The sequence below is a fragment of the Ascaphus truei genome, chromosome 3, assembly GCF_040206685.1.
Source record: "Ascaphus truei isolate aAscTru1 chromosome 3, aAscTru1.hap1, whole genome shotgun sequence".
Lineage (NCBI taxonomy): Eukaryota > Metazoa > Chordata > Amphibia > Anura > Ascaphidae > Ascaphus > Ascaphus truei.
In genome coordinates this window covers 127,835,689-127,854,749 of record NC_134485.1, presented here as the reverse complement: position 1 = coordinate 127,854,749, position 19,061 = coordinate 127,835,689, and the positions used below count along the sequence as shown (strand labels likewise).

Genomic DNA, 19,061 nt, shown 5'->3' with positions numbered 1-19,061 from the left:
GAGTCTGCGGTGCAGCAGGCAGTTAAACCAGCGCAAAAGAACTACTCGTCAGATGAATCAGAGATATGTCACCAAGCATCGGAGGGGTAGTGTGATTCTTCAGAGCAAGAAATGCAAGCAGAAGAATTAGAATTTAATTTAGTAATGGTGGATCCTCATAAAAGCAATGAGAGAAACGTTGGAATTAGAGGATACAGAAGAAGATACTCAAAAATCAGATAAATTATTTGGAGCAAGGCAGAAGAAAACCAGATGTTTTCCAATTCATCAAGTAATTTATATATATATATAAAATTGAATTTTGTGGTGTTGTTCCTAGATGTGGTGAATCTGATTTGGTCCCAGCCTCTGGCCAATCGGATTGTTCCGTATCCCTGCCCCGCCCCGCACGCCTCTCATTGGCCTGCGTGGCTCTATGATGTCACCCAACTGCCACTCTCTTCTCCTCCTCACCCGCAGCTCACCTTCCCCCTCGGCCTCACCCAACTGCCACACACACGCACAACCACCCGGCCACTGTCCTCTTCACCCAGCGGCCCGGACCGCCGGCTCCCCCATCACCCCGCCGGCTCCCCCCCATCACGCGCAGCTCACCTCCCCGCCGGCTCCCCCCCATCCGCAGCTCTCAGTCTCTATGGATTCGATCCCATCATGTCGCGAGCTCTCAGGTCCCCCAACGGTCAGGCGCACGCAGGTACAGCACTTGCGGGGTTTCCAGCCCCTTCCCTCACAGACTCCCGACTTGTGGCAATGCTATCTGCATCTGCTCTGTTCTTATAGGGCACCGTGTGGGCTTTTACTCTGCAGGAAGGGGGGGTGGTTCAGAGTCACGCCCGCCCAGGTATTGGAGGGAGGGGGGGGGGATAGGGAGGAGTGTGACCGCCCCTCACCCCCCGGCCGGGCCCCTCACCCCGCTGCACAGTGAGGTCGGCCTCGCGCTGGGACCGGGTTGAAACGGCGCGAAGCGCGGCTCTGAGAGGGCGCTTTGCGGGTGTGTACGGTAGAAGTGTCCCAGTGGCTGTGTGTTATGTGCTGTAGTACCTCAGGCGGGGGTGTGTACATTATCTCTGCACATAGTGACAGCCGGCGGCGTCTGCGCCAGCACGGGGGATGGGGCTGATTCCCACATTCCGCTTCCTGATTGGGCAGTCCTTCCACTCCCCAGCACCCCCACATCAGCACACCAGTATCCCTTGCCCCCGAGCACACCGGCATCCCCAGCATCCCCAGCCCCATCAGCATCATCAGCACCCACACATCAGTACCTTCGCCACCCCCCCATCGGCACCCCCCCCCCCATCAGCACCCCCACATCCGCCCCATCAGCACCCCCACATCAGCACCAAACCCTCCCAAATCATCAGCACCCCTATACAATCACCATTAGCACCCCCACATCAGCAGTACCACCGCACACCGTCCTGTGACATGTGGACCACTCCCCACCCAAATGCCACCACACCCCACAAACATCACGGGCAAAGCCGGGTCTCTCAGCTAGTTAAAGATATGATACAAGTGGAATTGTCACAGCCGGATAGAAAACTGAATATTCCCAGAAAATTCAACAGGATGTATGTATCCTTTTGTACAAAAGGAGGTAAAGTGCTGGGAAGTCAATCCTAAAATTGATGCAGCAATTTCCAGAGTTTCAAGAAAAACAACTATACCAGTCAAAGATGCAGCATCACTCAGACATGCAATGGATATTGTTTTGAAGAGAGCATATTTTACAGCATGCAAAACGGTGATATCGACGACATCGGTATCAAGAGCAATGCGGATATGGATTGCTAATATCGAAGAAGCATTAGAAAAAGGAGTCAAGAGAACTTCTATTTTAAAAGCATTGTCAGAGATCAAATGGGCAGCCGAGTACATAGCTGAAGCATCGCTGGATGCGGTAAGACTGGCAGCCAGGTCAATGGCATACGCAGTAACAGCAAGAAGAGCGCTGTGGCTCAGACACTGGATGGTAGACACAGCATCCAAAAACAGCCTGTGTAATTTGCCTTTTGAAGGAGAATTTCTATTTGGGAATAAATGATATGCAATTATAACCAAAACTTCAGGAGGTGAAGGCACATTTTTACCACAAGAATGTAGAACTAGAAGGTATGTCCTTACATACCATCAGACGGAAAGAACACAGTGAACAACATAAAAAGCAAGTCCCATGTGACAGAACTCACAGAAACTCCATAACGGGGCACTCGGGGTTGATGAAAAATTACCAAATTTATTATATGTATAACAATTGTCAGACAGACAAAATAGTAATAATTTTTTTTTTTTAAACATAAATGTGAACCGTCTCCAAATCACAGATGTATGATCAATAATAAAAGCTGAAAGCTGTAAGATACCTAAACATATATAATGATGGGTACCATGTGACAGACAAAAACTCAGGTAATACTAAGAGTGTACAAACGTCACAGTAATCCCTTTGAATCTAGGAGGGGTTTAAAATAATGACCTCTCCTAGACCATTGGATATCTGCCAGCCGGCAAAATAGAGGAAAGAATAACCTCTAGTCACAGTGTGTTTAAACATTCCTGAAAAGATGTATAAAGGTCTGTACATAATAAACCCTAGTGGAATCAAATACAATGTTGTCTATAATAGATAAATGCATGATAGATTAGATCCTCAATCACAGGGTTGACAATCCAAAAACATCAATACTAGGGTAACTCATAGAGATATCTAAAAAATGCTCAGATAGACTATAGCAAAAATAATCCGCATGGCTATGATAATTCATATGAGCCAGATTTAGAGTCCCGTATTCATACAGACCAGTCACGTAGATATGGCTGAGTGTCCTAATGTCCTGTTACTTGTGAGCCCAGCCTGGAAACGACCCATTTAAGAAAAGGCAAAGTCAAGATAAAGCATTACCATTGTGTTAGATGAATGACCGCTGGCAGCTCCCTGAGAGTACCCTGTAGTCCACTGGAGTATGGCGCAAGTATAGCACAGGTCCTAAGTATTCGAACCGGAGTCCTCAAATACACCCCTCTGTTCACGGTAGGGCATGGAAGTTCCACCGGCATAAAACCTCTTGCAGCAAAAGCGACTCCACGAGGACGTGGCTGACTGCTGGTGCAGAGAACCAGCTCACTGCTGACTCTGGAAACAGCTTACTCAGGAACACAGCTGACTGCTAACTGCTGATTCTGGATAGATGGTCATAGGAGGCACCCAACGCAGTGTTTCGCCCAAAGGGCTTTGTCAGGGGCGTGTCTGTGTACCGACCATCGATGGACTTTATATCCTGAAAGAACACATTATAGGGAAGCGAGAACATATCGTCTGGGGAAACCGTTCTCAAGACAAACGTCATGGAAAGGCGGGCAAAACAAGCTTTTTAGTGGCTCCAGAGGGAGAGCTTTATTTCCCAGAGGGAAATTCTCATGAAGGTCAAAGAGTCCAGCGGCTTCCAGTTGGGGGCAGACTGAGCCAATTCGAAGTAGCATGGACTTAATCAATAAATTAAAAGACAGGTGGGTACTTCAGACTTTTTCTTTCTGGTACCACCTGGAGTTCAAGATCATTCCAAGAAGGGATATATTCTTAGACAAGATGTATACAGACAAAACAGGAGATCAAACAAATTAGTTTCACCCTGAAAGATTTATTAGAAGCCAACGTAATAAAGGTTCCTCAAGAACAGGGATCTATTCCAAAATCTTCGTGGTGGAAAAAGCATCCGGAGGATTCGGAGCAGTACTGGATCTAAGAACCGTAAATACGTACTTACTTACAGGTAAGAAAGTTCAAGATTTCACTAAACATGATCCAAGAAGTAAAACCAGGCCATTGGATGATATCAATAGATCTAAAGGATGCCTATTTACACATTGCTATAACAAGGAAACATCAAATATTCCTCAGATTTTCAATAAATCAGGAATATTACCAATATGCAGCGCTGCCGTTTGGACTTGCAACATCGCCCAGAACATTTACAAAGGTGTTGGCACCATTGATAGCAGAATTAAGAAAAATTGGCGTAAAAATTTACCAATATCTAGACCAGCGGTGCGCAATCTGTGGGGCACGACCCCCAGGGGGGGCGCGAGACTGCCGACGGGGGGCGCGGGGTTTACAGAGGCCCCGCGCGCTTCCCGAAGGCACTTAAATTAAGTGCCGGGGGAGCTGCAGGGCCTCTGTAAACCATACTTACCCGTGGCTCCGGCGGCTTCCTCCCGGCGTCGCCATGGCAACGCGGCGTCAAAATGACGCTGCGAGGTCATGTGACGTCACGTTGCTATGGCAACGTGACGTCATTACGCCGGTGCGAGGGTAAGTTGGGGTTGGGGGGGGCGCGGGAGTGAGGGGACAGCCGGCAGGGGGGCGCAGGGAAAAAAGTTTGCGCCCCCCTGATCTAGACGATATTCTGGTAAAATCACAAAAACAAGAAAAGCTGCTAAAAGACAGAAACATATTGGTGTCTTTTCTACAACATCATGGCTGAATCGTAAACATGGACAAAAGCCAACTTGTACCAACACAGTCCTTAAAATTCCTGGGAGTAGAATTTCACACAGCAGAAGGAGAGGTGCGATTACCACACTCGAGTCTAAGACATCGGACTCCGGAAGAGCGCTCAGAACAGCGAGCGTCTCTTCGGCAGCAGATTGTATGAGACTCCTGGGAAAATTTACATCAACGCTAAATGTCGTAAAATGGGTAGGTCTTTACATGTGACCACTACAACAAAATTTCTTACAACAGTGGAACGGAGATCCCAAGAATGTAAGACAAGAAATATACATATACCCCCACACACAGAACTAAGATGATGGGAAGATGCCCAAAACCTATTAAAAGGACATACGTTACACCAAGTACAGTGGTTAACGATCACCACAGATGCAAGCAGCGCAGCTTGGGGAGCCCAAATGGGAGACCTACTGGTCCAGTACAAGGTACTTGGGCAACAAAAGAACATCAATTAGCATCAAACCTGCTGGAACTTAAAGCAGTGCAGAAAGCACTGGAGGCATTCCAAAGCCACATAAAGGATGGAAATATACAAATAAAATCCGACAACGGAGCCATGGTAAAATATATAGCCAAGCAAGGAGGAACAAGGAGCAGAAGACTGATGAAACTAACATCAGAAATTCTATCATGGACGGAAGGCTTTGTTACAGATATAACAGCCATACATATACCAGGACCAGAAAATATAACAGCAGATTTTCTCAGTCGCAACCTAATTCACCCGGGTTAATGGGCATTAGACAACCAAGTATTCCACAAATAGGTAAAACGTTGGAGTCAACCAGAAATAGACCTTTTGGCTACTCACCACAACATAAAGGTGGAGTGTTAGTGCACAAGGCACTTTCATCCCAGTGCAAGGCACACAGATGCCATCAGTTTCAAGTGGCAGTTCAAACTGGCATATCTTTTCCCTCCAATTCCTCTAATTTCAAAGATATTTAGGAAGATCAGGAACAATCAAGCGGAGGTGATACTGGTGGTACCATATTGGCCAAGGAGACCATGGTTTGCCCATCTCATAAACATGGCAATAGACACCGTGGCATCTACCAAACATCCGGGGACTTATACTGTACACCAAGGACCAGTATATCACCCAGATCCCAAACAATTGGCCTTGGCGGCTTAGATTGATTGGAAGGTCTTAAGAGATAAGGGATGTTTAGATGGAACTTTAAAAACCTTGTTAGAAGCAAGAAAAAAAAATCAACTTCAACGGTATACTACCGAATTTGGTTATGCTTCAGACTGGTGTGTTAAGCACAAACAGAAGTTTTTTTCACCGAATACTGTGACATTAGTAGAGTTTCTACAAGAAGGGTTTGATAGAGGACTCGGCCTCAGTTCATTGAAAGTGCAAGTTTCTGCATTGTCAGCACTGTTAGAGAATAATCTAGCAACTGAAAAGCTCGTTACTCGTTTTTTACAAGCGGTTAAGACCACAAATCAGGAATAGAGTTCCAGCATGGGACCTATCATTAGTACTAGATGTCCTGACAATGCACCCTTTTGAACCTATAGATCAAATACCCTTGAAGTTATCATGGAAGATTGCGTTCCTTATAGCTATTACATTAGCAAGGACAGAGAGAGAATTACAAGCCTTGTCTTCTAAAGAACCGTTTCTGGTCATCGACCAAGATAAACCAGTGATGCAATCAGTGTAACATTTGTTACCAAAAGTGGTTTCTCAATTTCATATCAACCAAGAAATTGTAATTCCCTAATTTTGCCCAAAACCGGATAATAAGAAGGAAGAAATATTACATAATCTCGACGTGGTGAGGTGCTTGAAAACCTATATCCGTCGGGTACAAGACATAAGAAACTCGGATATGCTGTTTCCTTCCAGAAGGACCAAGGACGGTGCAAGCAGTGTCCAAAGCAACAATATCCAAATGGATTGTACCATTTATCAGAAAATCATACGAAAATAAAGGACAAAATCTGCCGTTGAATTTAAAGGCACATTCAACGAGAGCAATGACAACTTCTTGGGCATTCAAGGTACAAGCATCACCGGCACAAATCTGCAAAACGGCAGTATGGTCTTCATTTAACACATTTATGAAGTATTACAGATTGGACATTCAGGCTTCAGCTGACGCAAGCTTTGGCCGAAAAGTACTACAATCTATAATAAAATAATATGGTTGAAACTGATATTGGCATTGTTGTTGTTTTTTCTACCCCTCCCTAAATAGTACTGCTTGGGTATGTCCCTACGGTGCCCACTGCCATGGTGAACAGAAAGGAGAAAATTTTAACCAACTTGTCATCATTTTCTTTTCCTGGAACCATGGCAGTGGGCACATAGTTACCCTCCCTATGTTAACCTAATATATATCAGTTGTATTTTTCAGCTATGGGAGAATCCAAAGACTATCTGCAGGTATTGGGAGGGGCCTTTTATGGCCTACCTGCAAGAATTCAATTTCCTGTCTACTCAGCTGGGGATGGACCTAACCCTACGGTGCCCACTGCCATGGTTCCAGGAAAAGAAAATTACGGTAAGTTGGTTACATTTTCTCCTTTCCTCTTAGAAAGGTTAGACTAAAGAAAAACTTCAAACATTTAAAAATGTCTGCTTTTTAAATTGCTTCAATTAGTATGAATAGAGATGGGCAAACTTGTCTGAAATCCGTTCCGCGGATATTCCCCACCCAATTAGATCCATGGATTGAAACCCTTGGCCAGATTGCTTCCTCTTACGGCCGGTGCCTTCAATTCAAATCCATCACCGGATTCAACTTCAATCCATTCCGCGGATTCCAAATAATTCGAAACAGGTGTCAGTCCAGTCACAGGTTAATGTTTAAGCTATTGAAGAAAGCTGTGTGGTGCTCTAAAACGGCAGGCACAATGGCTTACATAAGCATGTTTGGTCAAATGAAAATCCTCTGATGAAATACCCTTTAAGTATCCGTTTTTTTGAAGTACCACCACCTTATTATAAACACAGTTCAACAATAATTCGAATAGCTGGTAAAGATTCCGCAAACACTGCAGTAAGAATCATCACACATTTGTGTCCAGACATATGTACATCGTAGTGGATGTTAGATGAATGGTGTAAAGGAGTAGAGTATTTAACTCATGTTTGTTGGTACAGTTCAACCTCGTTATAGCGCGATCCGCTACAATGCGAATTCGCTTATAACATGGTCTGAGCATGGCTCCCGAATTGAAAGCCTCCATTTTGCCGCCTCTCCTCTTCCAGCTGTCTATGTGCTCATCTCTGCTCTCCTTACAGGTGCTCTCCTCTTCCAGCTGTCCACGTGCTCATCTCTGTGCTCTCCTGCCGTCGCGTGCCATGGTTTTTTTTTAAACATTCAGTTCACATTCACACACCAAGTGGGAATTGAACATTAATACATTTTGTACAAAACACATACAGGGATTGAACTCAGGACCTTCTGATACCAATGCCTTACCTATTACCTCTACACCATACCCTATAAATATATTTATCCTCTACAACACATTGCCACAGAGTACATGTACTTTGCTTTTGGGTAACTTCATCCGTCCTGAGGTATAGCTGTGCATCCGTTTTCAGCAGCATACAAGTAGAAAATTGTAGGAAAACAAAGCACCACTTGCACCAGAGATTGAAAAAATGATTAAGTCAAATAGAGTGCGTACCCATAAAATGACAATTTATTGGATCCTTGTCAAAAAGCTACATAACGGGGCAAACAACCCCCACCAACACGTTTGAGCGTTGGCTCTTTCTCAGCGTCACCTTGAGCAGCAGCAGCAGCAGCCCTAACCAACCCACAGGCAAACCCTGCCTTCAACACAATAGCTTAAACTTAAGGGTGCACCCCTATTTATATACTCCTCCCATAATAATGCTGTGGCTAGATTTGGATTCTGTTTTATGGATTCGGATTCTGTTTGTAGGTTCACATTCTTAATGCATTGGATGGCTTTTCAGCGATAGAAAACAAACAATCTGCCTTTTTAGACTGATCCGGGGAATTCTGCAGTGGATTCGTATTCCTGCAAACATTTGGCCCATCTCCAAGAATGAAGACAATAATCATATTTAATTAGTTCACATTAGTCCTTGCTGAGGCTGCAGCTTAAGACAACACAAATAGTATTACATTGAAGCAGTTTTCGTCTGTTATATTCCTTACTTCTTGTTACATGGCATGTTTGCTATTATTGTTGGTACAGGTATGATGCCCATGCAACAGCATCCTCAAGGATTTCCTATGTTCTCTATGATGCAACCAAACATGCAGAATGTGATGGGAATTGGTTATGGCGCTCAAATTCCCCAGGCAGCAATGGCAATGCAGGTAATTTAATATATCTTTAAATATTGAATAATTTAGCATGATGTTATATGAAAAACAGATTGATATAAGTATATGTCCTGAATCAATTTTGGCTAATTACTGTAGGCTATTGTTTTATTATGCAGTTTAACGTAAGAACTGAAGTAACTTGCTCATATATAAATGTCTATTTAACATATTGGACAAATTAAAAGTATAATAGGCTCCAGTAATCTATACTTCAGTTAATGTGATCAATTTCTTTCAACCTACAAATTCCCAGATGTGTTTAAAACACACATCTTCCCCCCGGTTATTTATACATGGTGGCCACAGTCCAGTAGGAAGCCGTAACGTTATCCGTTGCGGTTTCCAATTGGCCTACAGCTTGACTGCCATTTTGAATTCCTGGTCAGGAAAGAACACTGGTACCTAAAACTATGTATCTCAAGGACCGAGGGGTCCCTTGTGCTGAAAGTAGTACAATTCAGCTCCAGAGTGCACATGATTTGAATACAGTAAAAGAAAATTAGTGTAGGCGGGGATTGCCGCTTTAAGACTAGTCTAAGGCTGCGCTTACAGCACCGTCGCCAGTGACGGTGACGTCACGCTGTGATCGCTGGAAAAATCAAATTGACTTGACTTCCAGCGATCGCGATCAAGCCGTCGCGCCGCTTCTACTATAAGCGCACGCGGCGATGGCAATACTTTTGTTTTGCCGTGACGTCGCCGGCACTATAAGCGCAGCCTAAGAAATGGAAACTGTGGTTGTATTTAAATACAATCACATATAAAGTCTATAATAAAGGTTTTAAATATGTAAATGTAATTTGCTTGCTGGGACTTCCAGGTTCAGGATTCTGTATAAATCTTGCTATAGCAAATGCGTTTCAAGGTAGCTGAAACTGATATAAAATCCAAATTTTGGATAAAGTACACCACTATTAGATTTATCATCTTAAAAAAAAAAAAAAAAAAAAAAAGGGGGGGGGAGGTTCTTTCATTACTATTTTAGATTCTTGTAGGTAAAAGGCAATTTTACTAATAGCATTGATTGTATTTATTTATTTAAAAAGGTCAGTTTGATGTTACAAGAACAGTGTGTAACAAACTGTGAATGTAATTTTGGGCAGGGTGGCATGCCGATGGGACCCATGCAAGCAGCAGGAATGCCTTTTATGGGGCAGTCTTCTTACCTAGGAATACGCGGTGCTGCTCCTCAATATACCCCTGACATGCAAAAACAGTTTGCAGAGGAGCAACAGTAAGTAAAGACTAACTGTTCTAAAAAAAAGTTGACCGTTTTTGTGGTGACGTCCTTAAAACAAATGATGCTGGTTTGAACCCCAGTGTCTGCTTCCGGTGACATTGGCCAAATCACTTTCTAGTTTTGTTTGGCCCTCAAGATCAAAACCTATTGCTATGAGGCAGGTAAGTTATTTGTATAGACTAAGACTGGCTTTGAATTATGACTCTTAATGTGGGATCTTGTGACAATGAATAACATGTTTCCCTTTTTTTTTTTTTTTTTTTTTAAATACTAGGGCTCAGCCCATGCGCACTTTGCGCTTTTACCCTCACCACCTGCAAAATGACAACTGTGACTTTTTTTCCCCCCACCTTCTGTCTCCTCCCTTTTCTCTCTCCTCCCTTTTCTCTCTCCCCACTTTTCTCTCACTCCCTTCTTTCTCTACACCACATCTTTCATTTAATACCATATGATGTCATCAATCATTTCTGTCTATCTTTTCCAGCGTTCTTGCTTTCTACTCGCGTCAACTGACACTTTCTTTCTTCGTCTGCTCTCTGTGTAAACTTTATAGCTATCTGATGCCACATCTGTCACAAGGCTATGTGCATTATGATGTCACCGATGAGCTACAGTATAAATATCAGAGGCGGACTCTTTTTTTTAATTTTTATTTTTTAATATAGTAAGATTTTACTAAAGGTCCAATGATCACAAGTACGTGGTGTATAAAGATTCTCAAGATATCCTTTGTTAATGCATGTAATGTACAAATAGCATTCGTTCATAAATATTAGTTTCACAAGAAGTCTACCTCATACTTCGTTCACAAAACTGAGCTGTCCGTACACATTTGACGTGACATATCTTAATATATTAACATGCAGGCTTGTGCATAAATGCTTAAATAAACACTTTGTGATTAACATCACCTTGCTTGAGGCCCCCCAATTTGAATCTGACCTTTTGTTTTAATCTCTGAAATCTGTTGTGGTTCTGTAGTTACAGAATTATGCAGCTTTGTGATTGGGGGTTTATTTTGTAACATTAATGCTGTGGTACAGAATAAAACATAAATTGTGCACAAACAAATGTGGTATATCAGCCATCAACAGCTGTTCTTATGTCATTTCTTTGCTTTATAAAGCAGACCTTTTAAATTGTTATTCAATAGTAATTCACTCAGTTAAAATAGTTATCATATACATTTGCATTACCATTCTTCCCTGAAAACTTTCCTGACGTGTGTTCTTGTAATGTCTTGTATAATAAGTAGAAATCTATTGGTTTATAATGTAAAACGTTTGCAAAATAGGATATTTTCTACATACTGTAACTGGTGAAAATTAGAATTGGAAACGTGGAACTGTCGCAGTGGACAAGAGCGTTTAATGTAAATAGTATGACTGAGTGCAGTATTATGAAGTGTTACAAAAGTAAAGTATGTCATTAGAAATACATGTTTGATCATTATGGTGCTAGCTAATTGTGCAAGTTGCATGGACCGACATCTGAGCTGCAACCTACAAAGATGACAGGTGGTATTAGCCGACTACAGTAGACATTTTGACAACAGCAAATAAATGGCTTTAGTGGGTCAATAAGTTTTGATTGTGTGTGTAATATATATCTATATCTATATCAGAGTAAATGAGTACTTCAGTATTAGGTGATACCTTTTTTTTATTTGGACTAACCATTTATGTCATAGGACAAGCTTTCGAGAGTTCTCATTTCTTCTTCAGGTCGGCAATACAGATTAACAAAGGAATCTAAGGTTAAAACAAGCAGAAAAAAATAAATTTAAAAAAACAGATTCAGATAAGGTAGGATGAGAAAGTGGTGTTTGAAGACATGGAAGGGAATTAAAACGGTGACAAGGAACAGCATGGAGGGGAAAGGGGATTGGGGGGTGGAGGTGTATCTTCCTTCATTGTATTGTATGTCTTTATATATATAATTATACAATAAGTGCAGCAAAATCAGACAATAGGAAAGGAAATCCCTGCCCCGAAGAGCTTACAATCTAAGAGGTTTAATGGGAAACTTACAGAGACAGCAGGTGAGGGAGTAAATGCTGTAGATGGCAGTGCTTGGTCACAATGGGTGGTAGGAGTGACTGAGTGTGGGACATTAGCCATGAGGGCAGGCTATTGGGATGCTTGATTTATGGGGTAAAATTCAAGGAAGGTCAGTGATAAATGAAAAGGTTAACACCATTTACAGGGGAAGAGGTGGCAGGGAGGAATGAGTGAGATAAGGTGTGTATGCCTGGCTTCAGGCCTAGGGAAGATCCCCAGCAGCAGGAAGGAGTAGATAGAGGGTGTGAATAGAGGATTTGTGTGGGTGTTTTTTATTGAGGGGTAAAGAAGTTGTTGGGAGAGAGGTGTATAAATAATGGTGGAGTGGGGATGTTGTAGAGAACAGAAATGCTCACAAAAGAGTGAGGAAACAGTAAACAGAAAAAAAAATAGGGAGGGCATAGTGAGATGCAGGAGGAGAGAATTCCAAGGTACTGGAGGATAAAAGTGTACAAATAAATCACAGATGTTAAAAGTTAATGTCTCACAGTGGCAACGTTGTAATGCAGAGTCAAGATCTTCCTCCAATCTTCACCTCCAATCTTCACCTCCAATTTCAACTCCAATCTTCACCTCCAATTTCAACTCCAAAATTAACTCTTGTAGACACTTTGGATGTGACGCTTTTGATGTTACACAGCCTTATGGCTAAACAGCCATGCTACAGTGACTTAAGTACCCTATTCACATGCATTTGACTAACACTTAAGGGAGGGGTTTGTCTAATCAACTCAGACTTACAAAATAGTTCATTAGATTATAATTTCTCTCTCAATTGATAGGAATCAGCTCACAAACATACCCCAAAAGCCAATTAAATCTTAATTTCTCTGGTTGGTAGAATGCAGCTCAATGACACATACCCCAAAAGCCAATTAAATCTTAATTTCTCTGGTTGGTAGAATGCAGCTCAATGACACATACCCCAAAAGCCAATTCAATCTTAATTTCTCTGGTTGGTAGAATGCAGCTCAATGACACATACCCCAAAAGCCAATTAAACTTCATGGTGTTGTATAGAGTGTCTGTCTGTGCATATTCATTCTGCCTTGAAGCTTTTGGCTGGTTTCGCCAATGTAGCATCCTTGATCACATTTGTTACATTGAATCATACATACAACATTCCTGGATGTGCAGCAGTATGATCCTTTAAAATTAAGTGTTCCATGGTTGTGACTGGCTGTGGGATCTTGGCATATATGTTTGCAGAGTTTGCAACGTGTGTTGTTGCACGGTTTTGTGCCATTATCAGTGTCTTTAAGTTCGTTTATGAAGTTTTCTGTTGACTAATTTCTGTTTGAGGTTTGGTGCTTGCCGGAACGCAAGAATGGGAGGTTTGGGGAAGATTTCTTTTAATGTCACATCCTCTGCCAGCATGGGTTGCAGATCTTTGATAATTTTTCGTATTCCCTCTAGGGCAGGGGAGCACAAACTTTTTGAGCTGCGCTCCCTCTCGCTTTCGCGCCCCCCTCACCTTGTATGGCGGCGTCAAATGACGCTGAGGGATCATGTGACATGACCCCGTTGCCATGGAGACATGCGTGTAACGCCACTCCGTATAGTTCTGGCAATATTCTTTGATTTGTATCCCTTCTGTCTGAACAATTCTGTCAGGGTTGTGAGATGCCTGTTTCTGTCTTCGGTGTCAGAGCATATGCGGTGGTATCTTATAGTCTGGCTGTGTATGATACCTTGTTTTGTATGAGTGGGATGGAAGCTGGAGTTGTGGAGGTAATTGCATCTGTCTGTTGGTGTGTTGTATACAGATGTGTGTAGTTTGCCATTTCTCAGTGTAACTGTTGTATCTAGAAAGTTTTCTTGATTTGCCAAATAATCCATTTTGAGTTTAATTGATGGATGGAATGAGTTTAATTGTTTTTGGTTTCCTTCACCCTCTGTCCATATTATAAACAGGTCATCAATTCATCTGTAATATTTGTAGGGTTTGTGGCGGCATGTAGTTAGGAATCTTTGTTCAAGATTTGCCATGAAAAGATTGGCTATTGCGGTGCCATCTTGGTACCCATTGCAGTCCCCATTAGTTAGGTACATTTCCTTGTTGAAGCTGAACTAGTTGTGTGTGAGAATTTATTATATCACTTTGGTAATTACTTCAGCGCTGTATTTCTGATCTTGGGGAGATGTTGTAAGGAAATGCAGGCATGCCTCAATACCATCCTTGCTGGGGATGTTGCTGTAAGGGGATTCTACATCCATGGTAACTTGCAGTATGATGGATGGTAGTTGGTTGATGTTAAGGTTATTGAGAAAATCTATGGTATCTTGTATGAAGCTGTTGGTGCTTGTGACTAAAGGTTTGATATTTGTTCTGTGAGTGTATCCATACCTGTTATAATTGGTCTTCTGGGGTTTCCTGGTTTGTGGATTTTGGGAAGCATGTAGAAGATCCCAACTCCTGGGTTGTCAGGTATTAGTTGCTTCAATTGTGGTTGCAGGTGGTTAGGGAAGGATTTGATCAGATTTATGGGTTGCTTTGTATATTCCTGGGTTGGATCATGCGTGAGTTTGTTGTTGTAGGTGTTGTCTATGAGTTGTCTATTGCTTTCTATGCATTTATTTGTGTTCTTAAGCACCACTGCACCTCCTTTATCTGCTGGTTTGATGGTGATGTTGTGGTTGTTTCGCAGTTCCTTGATTGCAGATCTCTCCATGGGGGATAGGTTGTAAATTGTTTTTTTTCTGCTGTGCTGATGCTGGCAATTAGTTAACAGAAAACTTCATAACGAACTTAGACACTGATAATGGTACAAAACCGTGCAACAGCACACGTTGCAAACGCTGCAAACAAATATGCCAAGATCTCTAGGCAGAATAAATATGCACAGACACTCTATACAACACCACGAAGAAGGAAGATATACGGCTCACCAGTGGGACATCGTTTCTCACTACCAGATCATTCCATAAATGATTTAAAAATCAAAATTCTAAATGGAATGTTTAAACGCATCCATGAACAGAAAACATTCAAACTCAGAATGATAAGACTCTTTGACACCAAAACAAGGGGAGTTAATGCGGATATGGCGCTTCTCACACACGATCACAATTGTTTGTAATTACCCTGCCTGCCTATCTGACAATGTTCTTATCCACACCTTCCACCCGACCCCCACAGCATCCGCTCCCCCCCCCATGCTGTCCCTTGTCACCGTTTTTATTACCCTTCCATGTCTCCAAACACCACTTTCTCGCCCTAACTTATCTACATCTGTTTTTTTTTCTCTGCTTGTTTTAGCCATCGATTCCTTTGTTAATCAGTATTGCTGACCTGAGGAAGAGAGAACTCACATATATATGTATACACACACACACTACAGTATATATATATATATATATATATATATATATCTATATCTCTATATCATAAATTGAGTATGTGCTTTGATTTGATATTGTGTGTGGATAAGTATGTAGCATACTCTATCAGCAGAAAAACAGCTTGTATTTAAGTACATAGGATAGTCTGCATATAATGAGAAACCTCAGTAGATAAAGAATATTGCACGTTTCTGCTTTTTTGTTTTTTAGAAAGAGATATGAGCAGCAACAAAAAATGTTGGAGGAAGAAAGAAAACGGCGCCAGTTTGAAGAACAAAAACAGAAATTAAGGTTGTTAAGCAGTGTGAAGCCGAAGGTAATCCTCAACACTTCCTAATAATCGGCCTATCCAAATCCTGCAATATTTTTTATTTTTGTTTGTGCCTTTGCAGCGACATTTGTGACTACTTTGAAAATTAACATGCTGCATTATAAATACAGAATATGACTAAATAAATGGAACTGACCTAGCAGGAGCTTGAGTTATTTGTCTAGATTTGGACATGCTCTGTATCATTCAACAGCATTCAACTTTCCCCACTGTTGATGTTGGGCTTACAGGTCTGTAATCAGGTTAAAACGCCTCCTGCCTTAGAAATGAGGTGCAGGTCAAGGTTTTTCACTGGATATCAATCTTTAAATAATGTCTCTTTGATTTCATTTGATATTGTCACAGTTCTTGTTTTAACTGGAATCCTGATGCATGTTAAGCACTTTTGTCTTGTACATTAGAACATTTCAGCTTATGCAAATGTTTTACTGTACAGCTGAAATGCTAATGTTCTGAACTTCAATTAAGGAAATAAATCTAAACATAGATAATTTTTGGGAAATCCTCTTCAGAGGTAGCTCATGTTTAAGAACTCTGGGTACCAAGGCTCTTTTCTTTTTCAGATTGGTGAAAAGAGCAGAGATGATGCATTAGAAGCAATTAAAGGAAACTTAGATGGTTTTTCCAGAGATGCCAAAATGCACCCTGCTCCTGTGTCACATCCCAAGAAAACAGGTACTATAGTGTATTTACAGGACACATGCAATTCTATATTTCATAAGAATTGCAACACCGTTACTCTACACTACACACAATACATCCAGAAAGTGCATCAATGGTGCTTACTGAATCTGAACTTCATGGGACAGAAGTTGCCCAAGGCTACCATCTTAAAGAGCACTCCATTCTAGCCTCCATTTTCTTTTTACAGGATTGGAACCAGGCATCCTCAAGAGCTGAACCACTTTCTTTTCAGCACCGAGGACCCTCCGGTTCCCGAGATACAGTTCTTACTGGTCAAGTTACCGGTATTCCTGGTTTTTAAAGGGGATTAAAATGGCCATCATATAGAAAGCCACAAACCAGATACCTTCACTGGAAATGTCTTGGGAACTGGAGGGTCCCTGGAGCTGAAAATATTGGCGTTGGGCCCAGGGGAACCCCCACAGTTCCCAGCCCGTAAAATTTTTTTTTAAAATAGAAATCTGTTATCTGATTGCAATCATTTATCTTTCCAAAGTCTTCATCCTCTGTGTAGTCAGTGTGGGACTATGGACTAAGAGACATTCAAGTTCTAACCCTTCACCTAACTATAATTCTAATATATCTATTTATTTTCAAATGATGTAATTAATCTTGGTTAATTTCTTGTTTGTTGGTATCCTACGTGCAAATATCTATTGGTCCTATACAGGGATTGAAAAATCCTGGCCGCCTGGTAGCAGTTCCACTTGTGGCGCCTGTGGTTAAGGTTCCTGCTTGTCATGTGATCTTACGTCTCTGCAGGGGCATCTGGGAATTGTAGTGCTAACTACTGAGCCTCTTCCTAAAGTATAGTATTTACAGATAGATGCCATGACATCTCCCAGGGATCAGCCAATCCGTGCAGAGTTTTGGTAACCACACCCCTTTCTATCACACAGCTGCATTAAATGTATGATCTGATCTACTTTGTTAGAATTCACACTAAATTCATTGTGATCCTAAAACACATAATCTATTGTAAAGTTGCAGTCAGATCCCAGTGTTTATATGTTTGTACACACTGCGATAAAGCAGATATTAGTCAGATCCCAGTTACATATACAGTGTGCGATTATATATGTGTATATGCATATTGCTGTTGCTAAGCTAATATTATACTTATTATAAGTAATTTATAATGTTGGTATGTGTTCCTATTAGAATGTGTTAATTCTTAATCTCTCTTAAACCATAGTCCCAAAGTCATAACCTTCCTTTACCATAGTGACAGTTTTTGCTCCGATGTAGTTGGCCTGAGTGGCAATAGTGCTTATTTATGGAAAATGTTGCGTAAGTTTGCTGTGGGGAAATACAAGCTAAAATCTTGATTTTCATATTAACCTCAGTCACTGACTCTTTGTGACCATGAGCAAATCACTGTCTTCCTGTGTGTGGAGGGTGGTAAGTACGGCCACTTGGAAATTGTGCCGTGTGGTATTTATTCCTACAGGTAAGAAAACCGACCAGACTGTAGGAATATGTGTGGTGGTATCGTGTATATTCATTTCATATTGGATTTATTTGAAAGTCAGGTATTTTTTTTTGCAGTTGTATCACCTGAAATATTATCCACGCAATATACATTTTAATATTAGCCTTTTCTGTATCAAGTGACTCAATATACACTCATCACCATAGGCATCCAGCCATAATAAGGTTTTACACATAGAATGGGTTTATATATTTGGTGGAAATTATTGGAGATAAGACTGGAGAATGCCTCAAAATAGTGTTGTTGCGTATGAAGCTTAAATGTACAGCCTGATAGTCTTTAAACTGACAATGTGTTATAATGGGAGATCGGTTTAGTTACATGTTCACAACTGTTCAAATACGTGTGCGATAATTATTTAATCTGAAAGCATACAGTATTTCAACATTTAATGTTGGTGAATGTCATTTGTCATGCTCTGTCCATATTGCAATTCCAAAATTCTTTCACTTGAGTTACCATTCCCCTTCCTGTTGTTCCTCATTTTGTCTTATCATTACCACTATCATTTTCCATTTTTCAGATTTCCCCACACCACCCCATTCTGCTGTATCTGTGTCCCAACCCTCTGCTCTTCTTGGTGCTGATGAGGAATTCAGCGATTTTATGCAAGGCCCTATACAATTTCCATCTTCTGGGGCGCAAGCCCAATCTGTAGCTTTCCAGCCTTTTAGTGCATCTGTCCCGGCTGGGCAGAGGGTTTCAGAGCAGGCTGAAACTGTGACTCAGCCTCGACCTTTACAGATTCAAGGGTCTTCTGTTCCACATGGTACCATTGAAAAAGTTACTGCTCTGTCCACCTCTGCAACCAAATACTCTGCACAGAAAACAGGTATGTTTTAAAGTGCAGAATGCTTCAAAGGCTGCCTGTCCATGTTTCCATTGAAAGAAATGATTTTAAAAATGTTAGGCTAAACAAGAAGAAATATAAAAGTACTTAAATTAACAAGAATACTTCACACAACCAGAGTTACCGGGGAACCAAATGGTTTTATCTTAATATAACTAGCCCTGTAACAAGCTAAAGATAACTTGTCACAGATTCCTGTGTACACAGCGCAAGGGCAATATTCA

The 19,061-nt window shown here is 41.5% G+C and overlaps 1 protein-coding gene across 6 annotated transcripts in view; it reads left to right on the top strand.

Annotated features, from left to right (window-relative positions):
* The window catches only part of SYNRG (synergin gamma), a 137,937-nt gene that overhangs the window by 20,121 nt on the left and 98,755 nt on the right, over nt 1–19,061 (top strand). For 3 of the 6 annotated variants that reach the window (XM_075589509.1, XM_075589508.1, XM_075589511.1), the window contains exons 3-8: nt 6,883–7,029; nt 8,705–8,829; nt 9,942–10,072; nt 15,691–15,796; nt 16,375–16,486; nt 18,511–18,819. In XM_075589509.1, the coding sequence (XP_075445624.1) occupies nt 6,883–7,029; nt 8,705–8,829; nt 9,942–10,072; nt 15,691–15,796; nt 16,375–16,486; nt 18,511–18,819 (930 nt within the window). The remainder of the gene's footprint in view (nt 1–6,882; nt 7,030–8,704; nt 8,830–9,941; nt 10,073–15,690; nt 15,797–16,374; nt 16,487–18,510; nt 18,820–19,061) is intronic. The other 3 variants (XM_075589513.1, XM_075589512.1, XM_075589510.1) reach the window with 2 other exon arrangements.